The sequence below is a fragment of the Oryzias melastigma genome, linkage group LG17, assembly GCF_002922805.2.
Source record: "Oryzias melastigma strain HK-1 linkage group LG17, ASM292280v2, whole genome shotgun sequence".
In the NCBI taxonomy this organism is placed as follows: domain Eukaryota; kingdom Metazoa; phylum Chordata; class Actinopteri; order Beloniformes; family Adrianichthyidae; genus Oryzias; species Oryzias melastigma.
The window spans coordinates 6322571-6337549 of record NC_050528.1 but is presented as its reverse complement, the minus strand read 5'-3'; the positions used below and the strand labels follow the sequence as shown (position 1 = coordinate 6337549).

The window sequence follows — 14979 nt, the reverse complement described above, 5'->3', positions numbered from 1 at the left end:
CATTAGAAATACAGTTCTAGGTTGTGGGCGGGACTGTTGACACAGAGTAACTCCGCCCCTCCTTGTCACTGAGAGCTTTGTTTTGCGCACACAAGCTTATAGCCTCAAGCTAACATTAACAGCAAAAAAAAAAACTGAGTTGTATCAATCCAGTCGGACAGTTTTAAGACAAAATCCCAATTCGCTACAGCTCAAGTGTTTTTTTTAATTTTATTTCAAGATGGCAGCCTCTTTCTGAGGTCAGAGTTTAGTGAAACATCAGTTTTGGTTGTAGACTTACGGTATGTCCGAATTCCTTCACTACTCGCTATTTAGTGCGTTCTCCATTTTGTAGTGCTGTCCGAATCCACAATTCCAAAATCGAGTTCCCTAGAAATTTCCCAGAAGTCTTTGTGAAAGTTTAGTGTGCATTGCTGCTCACTACATTGGTGAATATAGACCACAATGCATTGCGTTTGAACAATTTTTGCGGAAAAAAATGTGTTTAAATGTAATTTTCTAAATAAACCGTCAACGTTTTCATCACCAGAACACAGTGGGGTCATAAATAGATGTCATATTGATTCGATTTTCCCTTTGTGAAATTGGTGATGTCAGACTAGCCATAAAAAAAAAAAAAATAGTGAACACAATGTCCAAATTCCCTTTAGAATCGGAGGCACTAATTAATCCCGGACTATATATTTTTTAGTAATTAGTGATTAGGGTGGGAATGCGGACGGAGGGTTAATCTGTGAGTGGAATTTTGTGAAGATCGCTCAAACAAAAGTTTTTTTTCAAATTGTGTGAAAATGTAAAACTTATCAAATTTTACACTTTGCTACAAAATGGCCACTAAGCCAATATCACCCACTGTGATGTTATCTTTTTTTTTTTGGGAAGAGGGGAGGAGGTCATTTACTTTGCCAGAAAATCATTTTCACCAGATACTAAGTTTGTGCACATTTTAGTGATTTTTTTGTTTTTTTGTTTTGTTTTAATAATGATTGAGGGGTATAATTTGCACAGTAGGAATATATTAAATAAATTTTGATGACTCATAGTTTTGTCACACTGTTTAACTATGCAAACATACTCAATGATTTGATTTAGCATCAGAAGTTTGTCATTTTTATGCAATTTAATATTTAAGATGTCCAACTAAAAACATTTTTTATTATAATATATATTTTCACCCAATTACTTATTTAAATGGAACACTTGTGAAAGTCTTCGACTATTGAAAGCAGATTTCTTTTTTGCAGTTTGGCCTTTCTTCTTCTTTTTTTTTTTTAAGACAGAAATGTAATTAAAAAAAAAGGAAAATGCTGGATCTTGACATTCATGTTTAGACAAGTACATGTTAAAAGTCAGTGGCTCTTCAGCAATATCTCTGATGTGATTTACTGTTATTGTATTAAAACTTCCCCTCCAGCCAGTAACATAAACAGACAATGAAGTGCATTGACTCTGCCTTGCCATGCTGTAACTTTTCAAAACTTAGTGTAGTTTATGCAACAGTTTAAAAGCAGCCGAGGCGCTGTTTTATTTCACTTTGATTTATGTCTCAGGGGCATTGTCCCAATTTGCTTCTCTGACTTTCCTTTTTTTATTGTTTAAACTGAACGTTTCTCATAAGTAAAATTGAAAACATTTGGGATTTATTGTTTCTCTGTTTTTTTTTTTCTTAAAAGCGACTCTGAATGTAAATCTCTTAGCCTGTGTATGGAGTCCCAGACTGATGATAGTGAGGACAGTTTGTACGCAGACATGAAGGCTCCACACATCTGTGTTGTTGTTGCTCTGCTCTCCAGTGGACAGGCCCGGTGTGATGGTGCTGGAGGTGCTGGAGGTCCAGGAAGAGTGTGGCATGCAGCTTGCGCTCTGCGAGCGTCAGCCCCCCCTGAGGGACGACCACCAGCTCTGTCAGCGAGCTTCTAAAGAACAAAACGGCCGGACGCTGGTGTTATTCAACAGAGAGACTGCAGCCCAGCTGAGTCCAGCCCCGAGAGATGTCATCCACATACACCCACCATGGTGAGCGGACGTGACGTGCAGACCGGCCTTTTCTGTCATTAGACTGGTCTTATTTTAATCCCCCCTCTGCTTCCGTAAAACTCAATCACACTTTCAGCGATTTCAGCAATCTTTGTATCAAAACGTTCATCTTGTTCAGGGCATTCCTTCTTGTATTTTTGGTATTCAAAAACTTTATGAACTAGTGAGAAAAATATGCCCCATAGGAAATTAACCAAATGGTCTTCAAATTTCAACGTTTTAAGCCTTCAAATATGGGTTATGTTTTCATCTTATATAGTACTTAAAAAAAATTAAGTTTAGCTAATATTTTAGCAACATGCTAACGTTTTTGGCTAATTTGTTTCCTATTAAGGTTTTTGGGGCTAATTTAGAGTTTAGCTTCTAGTTTAGCAACAGGCTAACATTTTTGGCTAATTTAGTTTCCTGAGGAATTTTAGGTTATTTTGGATTTGAGCTAGTATTTCAGCAATGTGCTAGCTTTTTAGGCTAATTTTTCATCTACTGAGGTTTTTTTTTATGTTAATTTGTAGTTCGGCTAATATTTTAGCAACAGTCTAATGTTTTTGGCTATTTTTTAATGTTTTTTTAAGGCTAATTTAGAAGTTAGCAACAGGCTAACGTTTTTGGCTAATGTAGTTTACTGAGGAATTTTAGGGTATTTTGGATTTTAGCTAGTATTTCAGCAATGTGCTAGCTTTTTGGGCTAATTTGGCATCTACTGAGGTTTTTTTATGTTAATTTGGAGTTTAGCTAATATTTTAGCAACAGGTTAACGTTTTTTGGCTAATTTGTTATCTACTAGGCTAGAGGTTTTAAGGCTAACTTAGAAGTAAGCAACAGGCTAACATTTTTGGCTAATTTAGTTTCCTTAGGAATTTTAGGCTATTTTGGAGTTTAGCTAGTATTTAAGCAATGTGCTAGCTTTTTAGGCTAATTTTTCATCTACTGAGTTTTTTTATGTTAATTTGTAGTTCGGCTAATATTTTAGCAACAGGCTAATGTTTTTGGCCATTTTTTAATGTTTTTTTAAGGCTAATTTAGAAGTTAGCAACAGGCTAACGTTTTTGGCTAATGTAGTTTACTGAGGAATTTTAGGGTATTTTGGATTTTAGCTAGTATTTCAGCAATGTGCTAGCTTTTTGGGCTAATTTGGCATCTACTGAGGTTTTTTTATGTTAATTTGGAGTTTAGCTAATATTTTAGCAACAGGTTAACGTTTTTTGGCTAATTTGTTATCTACTAGGCTAGAGGTTTTAAGGCTAACTTAGAAGTAAGCAACAGGCTAACATTTTTGGCTAATTTAGTTTCCTTAGGAATTTTAGGCTATTTTGGAGTTTAGCTAGTATTTAAGCAATGTGCTAGCTTTTTGGGCTAATTTGGCATCCACTGAGGTTTTTTTATGTTAATTTGGAGTTTAGCGAATATTTTAGCAACAGGCTATCGTTTTTTGGCTAATTTGTTATCTACTAGGCTAGGGGTTTTTAGGCTAACTTAGAAGTAAGCAACAGGCTAACATTTTTGGCTAATTTAGTTTCCTTAGGAATTTTAGGCTATTTTGGAGTTTAGCTAGTATTTAAGCAATGTGCTAGCTTTTTAGGCTAATTTTTCATCTACTGAGTTTTTTTATGTTAATTTGTAGTTCGGCTAATATTTTAGCAACAGGCTAATGTTTTTGGCCATTTTTTAATGTTTTTTTAAGGCTAATTTAGAAGTTAGCAACAGGCTAACGTTTTTGGCTAATGTAGTTTACTGAGGAATTTTAGGGTATTTTGGATTTTAGCTAGTATTTCAGCAATGTGCTAGCTTTTTAGGCTAATTTTTCATCTCCTGAGGTTTTTTTTATGTTAATTTGTAGTTCGGCTAATGTTTTAGCAACAGTCTAATGTTTTTGGCTATTTTTTAATGTTTTTTAGGCTAATTTAGAAGTTAGCAACAGGCTAACGTTTTTGGCTAATCAAGATTACTGAGGAATTTTAGGCTAATGTGGAGTTTAGCTAGTATTTAAGCAATGTGCTAGCTTTTTCGGCTAATTTGTAATCATCTGAGGGTTTGTTGGCTAATTTAGAGCTTAACTTCTATTTAAGCAACATGCTATCAATTTTGGCTAATTTCTTATCTACTGATGTTTTATTGGATAATTTACAGGTTAGCTTCTATTTCAGCAACAGGCTAACCTTTTTGACTAATGCAGTTTACTGGGGAATTTTAGGCTATTTTGGTGTCAAGCGAGTATTTAAGCCATAAGATTTTTTCTTTTTGCCATATTGAGGTTTTTGGGGCTAATTTGGAGTTCAGCTCATATTTGAGCAACGCACTAAATATTTTAGCAAAATTGACATTTATTATGTATTTTAAGCAATTTTATTTCAGCTTGCTTTCATAGTTCTTTTACAAAATTTCCAGTTATTTAGCAAATTTAGCTTTTTTGCAAATAGCTTTTGCATTTTCAGTAAATCCCTGCAGCAATTAAAGTAAATTGTGTCGCCATTTTCAGCAAAAAACTTCAGCATCTTTAGCTACTACTTTCAGTTAAAAGCATTCACACCAGCATTATCGCAGGTAATGCAACTTTTCTGGTTAACATTAAGTTACACGTGATCATAGTTCTGCACAAACAAACGTTGAAATCAAACACTAAAGTAACCCACTAACCTCAGTAGTTCAGGGCAAACTGTAAAATTGTTGTTCCAGGATTGTTGAACCTCTCAATCTTTGCAGCATCAGTGGTTGAGTTCAAGCCGAGCAGATTAGTCACAAGAATGAGAGCAGGTTATGATCAGCTGTGAGTAACTGTGACTGAAGAGATAAATATTTGACATGTCAAAACTAGAATCACTTTGACTACTTGTTCTTATCGTCTGATCTTAGTCGTTAAAAAGTCCCTCATGCCTCATATTATGTTTGGCCTCACACAGATTGTAGTAGTTCAGATTACCAAATCAAAACGAGAAGGCGGTCCACTTCCAAATGAATCCATTGAAGACTCAAAATTCACATGTGGTAGGTAATCAACCAACCAAAGAGATGTTTTTGTTTTTTTCAAATCATCTTTTTAGTGTCCGGTAATCCGATCCACAGTGCTGAAAGAGGAAGCCCTAAAAATAGGAAAAGAACACTAAAGATAGGAAGAAAATCTCTAGAAAGTAGTAAAATTATCTGCCCATGCAGAAAGTCATTTTTACTTTTAATAAGATATTAACACACAGAAGGAGTTACACACAAGCATTCAAAAAGGGAAAAAATAAGCAAAAGGCTAAATGTCTGATAGAATTACTTTAACAGCTCAATAGGGCTGCCACGATTAGTCGACTAATCGACTATTTTAATAGTCGATTAGTCGACTAATCAACGACTAGTTTAATAGTCGATTAGTCGTTACTTTATATTATATGGAGTCAGAATTTAGTAAAGTTCAAAGTTATAATGATATTCTGCTAGCTTTTTGGACTATTTTGGCATTTATTAAGAGTTTTTTAGGCTATTTTGGACTTTTCATTTTAGCTACATGCTAGCTGTTTGCTAACAGGCTTTTTTAAGTTTTTTAGGCTGTTTGGGAGTTAAGCTAATATTTCAGGGATCTTAGCTAATATTTCAGCTAAATGTTTGCTGTTTTGGCTAATTCAGGCTTTTTTCATTTTTTAGGCTATTTTTGTGTTTAGCTAATTTTTCAACTACATGTTAGCTGCTTTGGCCAATTCGGGCTTTTTTGTTTTTTAGGCTATTTTTATGTTTAGCTAATTTTTCAGCTACATACTAGCTTTTTTATGTAACTTCGGCTTGCTTTAGTTTTTAAGCTATTTTGGAATTTAGCTAATATTTCAGCTGCATGTTAGCTGCTTTGGCTAATTCGGGCTTTTTGTTTTTTAGGCTATTTTGTGTTCAGCTACATGCTAGCTCTTTTGGCTAACTTAAGCTTTTTTGATGTTTTTTTTTTCAGGCCATTTTGGCGTTTAGCTAATATTTCAGATACATGCTAGCCGTTTTGGCTAACTTAGGCTTCTTTTTAGGCTAATTTGGCCTTTAACTAATATTTTAGCTGGCTATCAACATCTTCAGCTATTGTCACCAGCATCTTTTGCAACCAAATTCAGCTTACATTCTATCTACAATAATGCTAATGTGAATATATCTAGTTCTTAGTTAGTTTAAAGCTAATTATGATTAAGGTGTGTGTTTTACATCCAGTTTGTGTATGAGGCGATTAGTCGACTAATCGTAAAAAATAATCGGTGATTAGTCGACTATTAAAATAATCGTTTGTGGCAGCACTACAGCTCAAGAATAAGTATGTTTTTACAAGCTCTAAGCAAATGGTTTGGATTTTTTGAGTTTGTACGTACCGAATTGTAGTTTATTGTATACATTACATTTGGCAAACTAAAAAACAAATTATTTATGAAATGGGAGTTATTTTTGTGAACTCTTTTTCTACCCGAAAGTAAGACAACTCGATCTCTGAGGCTCCGCCTTTTGCTTCTTGTCGGTGCCGCCCATTTCATGATGTCTTCGCTGGGCCGGCCTCGGCAACGTGTTTGCGTTTTACCCACGACAACTTCTGAAAAATGAAATGAAAAAGAAATAAAAGCATTTTTTCTGATCATTGTTAGAAAGTCTGTGTCTGTGTTTGTGTTAGCCTGGGGGCGGTGCTGGCAGAGTAGACTCTTCCTGGAAGGGGCTGTTCCCGAACGTGGAGACCCGGTCATTCTCAGGGATTGGGAGGGGCTGGTCCCCAAAGTACAGGGTTTTAGAGGATGCATGAAAGCAAAATGGCAGTTGGTGGTTGTTTTTTGTGAGGAAATAATACTATAATTCACTTAAAAGATCTAAAAAGTTTATTTTTGCTTGGTATAGGCCTTCTTAAGGGACAAAAAAACAAGTGAAAATCTGAACAAAATGACATAAGTATCTTAGTACTACTTAATACCTTTAAATAAATTCTCATAAAATCTAAAACCAGCACAAATTCTTAGAATATAAATCAAAAATTTTGTTTCCAAAATAATGAAAATGAACGCTTGTCTAATTTGTTAATATTTATTGATCTTTAAAATTACATCCTTAAGATTGAACCACAAAATGACAGCGCTATTTGAGTTTTTGAGTCTTTAATCAAGTTTTCTTCTATTCTCAAAGTATGAAGCAAAAGAATTTTGACTCATTTTAATAGTAATTTTCTATTTTTACATGCTAGCTTTTAATGAGACAAAGAATTCCCGACTGTGCTGATTTTAAGAAGAGCTTGGAAAGGTGTTGACAAATTAAAGTTAAAACAACTTAAAAGCTTTTAAAATGTCTAAAGCAAGAGTTTAATCTTTTAATAATAAGAATTAATTATAAATTGATAATTAATATCAAAAGTATTGTGTTCAGGATTGTTGTGAAAGGATGTTTTTCTGTGACACAGATTTGGATTGTTGTCCTCCCGTACGAACCACTAACTCAAGGTTTTGGCTATAACCGTTGGAGCTCTAACTGCATGTAGAATTCAGCATCACAGTGAGCGTGAATGTCGGCGCTACAAGTATTACCTTCAGGGGGGCGTAAAGAAAAAGGAGAAAGAGGAGGCGATTTAGAGGGAGCATGGTTGCAACCATTGAGTTATATTTAGACTAGAGATGATACGTTAAGTTGCTTCATTTGCAAAGTTGGACGCCATATTGGAATGGTAAAGATGTCCTTTCACTGCTGCGGTCCAATTGCACAAACAGAGCTGGAAAAACAAGAATGTGACTTTTTACAAGTAAATTACTGTCGGCTAATAAAGGAGAACTTTTAGAAAACATTTGAACAAGATCTGAGTGAGTTTACTCTCAATAGTGAATGTTTTTGATCTTGTTGCCTATTCAAAGTTAACTAGATCGCACTATTTCCACAGATTTCCACAGATCTTTTTTTTTTTTTATGGAGTTTGACTATAATATTTGCATGAGTGTTTGACTAGATGACTTGCTGGCAAGCAGATTATTAAGCAGAGGAAAATAAACTAACTAGGATTTCCTCAATAGCGGCGAGCGACGAGGGAAGAGCCCAGCGCCAACTCCCCGTCTGGCGGTCGGACAGGGACATGTGACATATGGGTGGGATCCACTTACCCACGGCGATGCGTCGCAATCGACTAGGCTACAACGGGCCACATATAGCCCACATAGGCTACAACGTCTGCAGCAACGTCGACTACACCCGGCCCGCTTATAAACACGGACCGAGGAATCTTAACAGTTTGTGTTAATCTTAGTCTGTGTAGATTTGAATAAAATCACAACCATCCATCAGGTATACATTGCATTTCCTATATAATAATGTATTCATTTATAGAAAAGCTGGAATGTCGTTTATCTTTTGCACTTTGTACAAAAACATTATTATTAAAGTCTGGGTCTTATTTTTTGATGATCAGATTTTTTTTCCTTTTACAATCAAACCAAAATTAAACATTTTGTAGTCATTTTACTGTATCTGCTTAGACGTATCTCATTTTTTACTGGCATTGTACTGGCTCTTTACGTATCTTGGACAATGCTAACAGGCTAGCATGTCATCTCTCGCAATATATCTCATTGGTTACAACACTTGTGTTGAAGGCAGGAGTAGCACTGATTCCTTCAAGGTCATCGTGGTCGACCGCCGTGGATTGCTGAAACTTAAAGGGGCCATACTATGATTTTCTTTATCCTTTCATAGCGAACTATATCCATATATATGATCATATATTACCTTTGGAACACTGAAAAAACAAATTATTTATAAATAACTAAAGCGGAAGTCAACGCCTCGATTTTTGGAGGGGGTATGGGGCGGCGCGGTTTAAGTAACAAACGCCTATTTAAGCTGGAATTTATTGAAGACAGGACACAATTTGAGGATATATGCTATCCTGCATCTAAAATGAAAGTTGTTTTGCGGATCATTGCTGGATAAGGAGATAAATTGAACATTGGTGTTAGTCTGTGGGCGGAGCTTGCAGCACAGGCTCTTCCTGGAGGGAGGTGTTGGCATCGATCTTACATCAGCACGTTTCCAACCGCTCGTTTTTGTGGGTATGGGAGGGGCTGCAACAGACAGTGCAGGTTTTTAGGTTCTTTATAGTGAGCAATGAACAGTAAAATGCATTCAAAACCTCAAAAAGTAGAATTTTTATAGTAGGGCCTCATTATAGCACAAAATTTGTTTTCAGCTTTCGTGATGTCACAAAGGCCTCCTTCAACCCCGTGACCCCGATCGGGATGCAAGAAAATACATCCTCTTGTTATTAAAACATTTTCCCGACTTTCCATGTTTTTCTTCCTTTCTTGGAATTTTTTTTGGCAGGTCATCAGTAACTTAAGCGACACTGACGCAGCAAGAAAGACAATGTGAGAGTGACACGCTACACCGCTACATGCAGGAAAAAGTTTAGAAAAAAGACAGTCCAGGAAAGGAAGCTGAGAAGAGAAACTATAACACAACTATTTACATTCAAGCTTTCCTGAAGTTTGCCTTGCGCTCTTAGTGTAATTACTTCTCCTGTCAAAGCTGCACTTGAAAGGACGGATGGTCCAAACGCGAGCTGGAGCCCCTCGCATGAGATGACGAGGGGTGGGACTGTTTTGGAGTTGGGAGCAAGGCAGCAGTTGACTCCAGCTGTTGGGAGTTTGGGTTGAGAACACGCTGGCGGAAGCACCGGGGCCTCCTCAGAGCTCTGACGTCACCGACAGCTCCAGGGAATACTTCACATTCCTCTTCCTGGCAGTGGTTAGGTCATTTCCAGAAAGCTGAGGGAAAAAAAAACAGTAGGATTATTTTCTGGAGCATTTGGGAGTAAAGAGTGAAGGGAAGCCAAGAAGGCTGAGATTGAAAACACATGGCGGTTTGAGAGTATCTCTTTCTTTAGCACCTCCTCTTCACCGCTTTAGTTTCTTCTCTTGAAAGCATTAAATGCACACTTTCTGTTTCATTTTTCTGTCTCAGTAAATTGAAGTAGATTAAGCAGATTTTGTTTTATTATTTGGCAGCTTCAGTGGCGATCTTAGTGGAAAAACACAGAACCGAGAGGAGCGCCATGTCTGGTAAAATTCCTCTTATCGGCTTCCTGTGTGACACCAGTACCTGCAGAGTGGCCCCTCCCTCCACCCACACCTTGTTGTGAGTGGGCCGAGGCCTGAGCGGAAATGCCTTAAGGGTTCATTCACTTTCAGTGTGTGACGCCAGCAGCCGGGGCCACTCCTTAACCCAGCTACCTGTCTGATGATGACAGCTGCCTACTCACCTGTTGGCAGCGGAGTCACTTCCTGCGTGCTGGTTCTCATGGACAGGACGTCCCGCTCTGCCAAGATTAAAGAAAGGCTTGTTTTGATTAGCGATCTACGTTGGATTACAAACGTCAGCATGAGCACCACACAGTTCACCTTTCAGTCGGTGCGCAACAACAGATCTGACTCACGTAGTCGTAAATCAAACATAATTGAGGGAAAATATGCGACTTTAAGGGAAAATTGACAAGAAAGAAAGATTTAATGTAAAGTTTAAGGTGTTTTAATTCATGTTGTAAAAAATTGCAATCTATAGTTGAATGAATTTTTCCCTGCACCCCTCATTTTTATGCTCCCAATCAGGCTCACATACTGTTTAAATACTAGATTTAGCAATCTTGGAAATAAGCAGAACTTAGTCATACTTTTAGATCCTTATTCGCACATTCATTTCTTTTTTTTGCTTTTGCTGAAAAACTTTTTGTTTTGAAAATCAGACAGTGTTGACTGTTCTCTTTAAAACAATTATTCCTAATTTATCAAAAAAAGGCATCCTGATTTTTATTTGGTAAAATCAACTTTTATATTAGAAACAGTGCTTTGTTAAATAAAACAATTTGTAACATTTTATACAATGAAAGATGTATTAATTTTCAGAGTTTTTTTTTTTTTTCAAAAGTCATACAAAAAAAGTTAAAATTTGTTCTGGAAAGTCTTGGGATATATCACGATACATATCATTTTGTGTGACACATATCAATATAGGAGTCGTATCCCCAGACTCTTCCCAATGCACACTGCTAATAAAAAAATAGTTATTTTTTATTATCTTATCATTAAGACCCACTCCACCTATGTTTTTCTATTGAAAAATCATTTCCAGTGGTATTTTAATTATGATTATGCAATTTTTAGTCAAAATTTAGAAGCCTGTTGCCCTTTTTTTAAAATAATTTTTCTGCAGAGCAACAGGAAATTATTAGATATTTGCCTCTGATTTTTTGGGGGGGACTGTAGCCTCCGCTAATTTCCCATCAGCCCTTTGTTTACACTCTCTCCTGCTAGGTTATATCACCTCATAAGCTTAAGATAACATTAGCGTAGCAAAAAAAGGAAAAAAAAAAGCAGTGACCAATATCAGCGATATGCAGCCGTACAGTTCTGAGCCAGATTTGAGCTCAGATGGAGAAAATGAAGACGTTCATGGATCTATTTGTCTGCAAGTGGATACATCAGAATTGTAGCGGAGAAGGGAGACTTTTATGCACTCATTGTGGTTTCTCCATCACAAACCTGGATTTTTTTCAAACTTCTCCTGATCCAACACAATTTGACAAAAATAAATGCTCAGATTCACAGTTTTAATCTAAATTTTTTTAACCCTTCTGCTCTTATGGGGTCCAGATGAATTTAGATAATATTTTAGCAATATGCTAACTTTTTTTTAGCTAATTCGTTGTCTACTGGGGTTTTTTAAGACTAAATTAGAGTTTAGCTTTTATTTCAGCAACAGGCTAATATTTTTTGACTTATTTGGTTTACTAAGAAGTTTTAGACTCTTTAGGAGTTAAGCTATAATTTAAGAAATTCTAGCTTTTTTTGGCTAACTTGGCATGTACTGAGGGTTTGTATGCTAATTTGGAGTTTAAGTAACATGCTAACATTTTTGGCTAATTTGTTATCTACTGAAGTGTTTATAGGGTAATTAAGAACTTAGCTTCTGTTTTAGCAACATGCTAACGGTTTTGGCTAATTTGTTATCTACTGAAGTGTTTTTAGGGTAATTAAGAGTTTAGCTTCTGTTTTAGCAACATGCTAACGTTTTTGGCTAATTTGCTATCTACTGAAGTTTTTATAGGGTAATTAAGAGTTTAGCTTCTATTTTAGCAACATGCTAACGTTTTTGGCTAATTTGCTATCTACTGAAGTGTTTATAGGGTAATTAAGAGTTTAGCTTCTATTTTAGCAACATGCTAACGTTTTTGGCTAATTTGTCATCTACTGTAGTGTTTATAGGGTAATTAAGAGGTTAGCTTCTATTTTAGCAACATGCTAACGTTTTTGGCTAATTTGTTATCTACTGAAGTGTTTATAGGTAATTAAGAGTTTAGCTTCTATTTTAGCAACATGCTAACGTTTTTGGCTAATTTGTTATCTACTGAAGTGTTTATAGGGTAATTAAGAGGTTAGCTTCTATTTTAGCAACATGCTAACGTTTTTGACTGATTTAGTTTATTAAAGAATTTTAGGCTACCTTGGAGTTTAGCTAATTCTGTATTTAAGTAACAAGCCTTTTTTTTTTTATTGGCTAATTTGACATCTAAGGTTTTGGGGGCTAATTTGGAGTTTACCTCATATTTAACACACCAAATATTTTTGCAAAATTGTCATGTATTAGGGATTTTTAAGCAGTTTTACTAAAAATTTTTCAGAAATTTAGGTCAACTTTAGCGCCCTTTCATATAAATTCACAGTCTTTTAGCAAATTCAACCTTTTTGCAAATAGCTTTTGCATTTTCAGCAAATCCCTTCAGCAATGAAAGTAAATAGCATCACAACTTTTAGCAAAAAGTTTCAGCATCTTCAGCGACTAACTTTTCGCAAAAAGCGTTCGCACTAGCATTATCGCAGGTAATGCAACTATTCTAGTTTTCATTGGAATGGGTCTTTAAGCATTAAAACAAGACCAATCACTTTAAGAAAATTAGTCACTTTTAACATTTTTTTAGCTTTTTGAATTGCCTATGAACTGTAAAAAAAAATGTATACTTCGTAAAAATTTAACCAACACTGTAAACATAACAAAAATAATGAATGTCCTAAAGTTCTAACATTGGGAGTTGCCCCCAAAGTAAACTTTACAAACATGTTTCTTGCTCTGGGAGCTGTCATGTCAAAAAAGGAAGAAAACAAGTCTGAATTTTTTCCTAGTTTCTATCTCTGCAATCAGCTCAGAGGGAGGACACGCTGCGACATGCGCTGCAGTTCCAGTCACTCTTGGCTCCGAGTCAGTGATGTGCCACTTTTACTGTTCCGTATGGGAGAAATGAAGTTGTAACTTGGAACTGTCTGTCTGTTACCCAGCCTCTGTTATTCCCGGGCTCTGAGCCATGCAGGTGTGTGATACTGTATTTACCTTAATGAGCTGTTCAAGCCTTAAAAGCACAGCTGGCACTCAGTTTCCTTCAGTAAATACTCTAGAGCAGGGTTGTCAAACTCAATCAAACAAGGGGCCAAAATCCAAAACACACCTTAGGTCGCGGGGCGAACAGGATAAACATTTATTGAACATACTAAAAATACATTTTAAACTTTAAAACCGTAACTTTTTAACATAATTATTAACTAGATATATAAAGCATTACCTGCAATAATGCTAGTGTGAATGCTGTAAGCTGAATTTGACCGCTGAAAATGCTGAAGTTGATAGTTGAAAAATGAAACCAATAGTCAACTAAAATATTAGTTACATGCCAAATCAGCCTAAAAAAAAAAAAAAAACTTTACGTTAGCCAAAACGACTAGCATGTATCTGAAAAAATAGCTAAACTTTAAAATAGCCCCAAAAAAACTGAAAAAAACCTAACGTAGCCAAAACAGTTAGCGTGTAAATATTAGCTTGGCTCCAAAATAGCCTAAAAACCTTTTTTAAAAAGCCTAAATTAGCTAAAACTGCTACCATGTAGTTGAAATATTAGCTAAACTCCAAAACAGCCCAAAAAAAGTAGTAAATTTACAAAAAAGTCAAAAAGCTAGCAGAATGCCACTTTTTTAAACTTTAAAACTGTTACTTTTTAACCTAATTATGAATAATTAAAACAGGCAGGAATATTATTCCAGAATAAATTTTACTCTGCATAAAAATATATTTTGTCAAAATTATGTGAGTTAGAAATAAGTTCAAGGTAACATTGAGCCAATAATATAACAATAAAATAAAATGATCTGGAGGGCCTGATATAATTACTCAGAGGGCCTGATCCGGCCCCCGGGCCTTGACTTTGACACCTGCGCTCTAGAAGAAATGGCAGGTGTTGAAGGATTTCTCCCACTAAAGTATTCAGTCTTTGCTGTTTGTGAAACGTTTCACTTCAAACCTGCAGAGAGCAGACGTGTGAAGGTGGCTTCTGCCTTATCTGGGTTTGACATTCAACAAGTCCTACCGCCCTCCCACATTTACGCCAGAGTCTACTCTTTTTATTTCAACGTATGCACCATTTTTTTTTGTTTTTCTGCATCACCAGTCACATGCAAAGCTGTTTGTTGTGACTCCAGAGTTCACAGAAGCTTGTTTTCCTGGTTAATTCACTTCTCAGACTGTCATTCCAAGTATTAGGAGCGTCCAGCACTCGGGTTCAGGTTCAGGTGCTGGCCGTTGCTCAAATATGACCTTGATATTTGAAACTATGAAATTGTTTTTTCCTTCACAGGCAAAGTCTGTCCATAGAAGGCTTCAGCTTTCCTGTCCTGCTGAACACACACTTCAGCCAAAAAGTGAACCAAACCTGCAAACCAGCTTTCACGTTCTGTGCAGAGAAGCACATGCCGTATTATTTGGGTAAAACATTTGGACTCCTGGATGAGTGCAGGACTGTAGACAAAAACCATCCAAAGCAGGTGTGTATGCTGTTTACCTTCAGGCTTTTGTTTTTAAATCAGAATATTTAGTCTCTGATTTTTTTTATTATTTCAACTTTCGTTCTTGTCACAGAGGGAAAAAACAAAACCCTCA

At 36.0% G+C, this 14979-nt stretch overlaps 1 protein-coding gene across 2 annotated transcripts in view; it reads left to right on the top strand.

Moving 5' to 3' along the window:
- The window catches only part of spidr (scaffold protein involved in DNA repair), a 60256-nt gene that overhangs the window by 11435 nt on the left and 33842 nt on the right, over nt 1-14979 (top strand). For both annotated transcript variants that reach the window (XM_036216399.1, XM_024273395.2), the window contains exons 8-9: nt 1794-2016; nt 14678-14864. In XM_036216399.1, coding sequence (XP_036072292.1) covers nt 1794-2016; nt 14678-14864 — 410 coding nt within the window. The remainder of the gene's footprint in view (nt 1-1793; nt 2017-14677; nt 14865-14979) is intronic.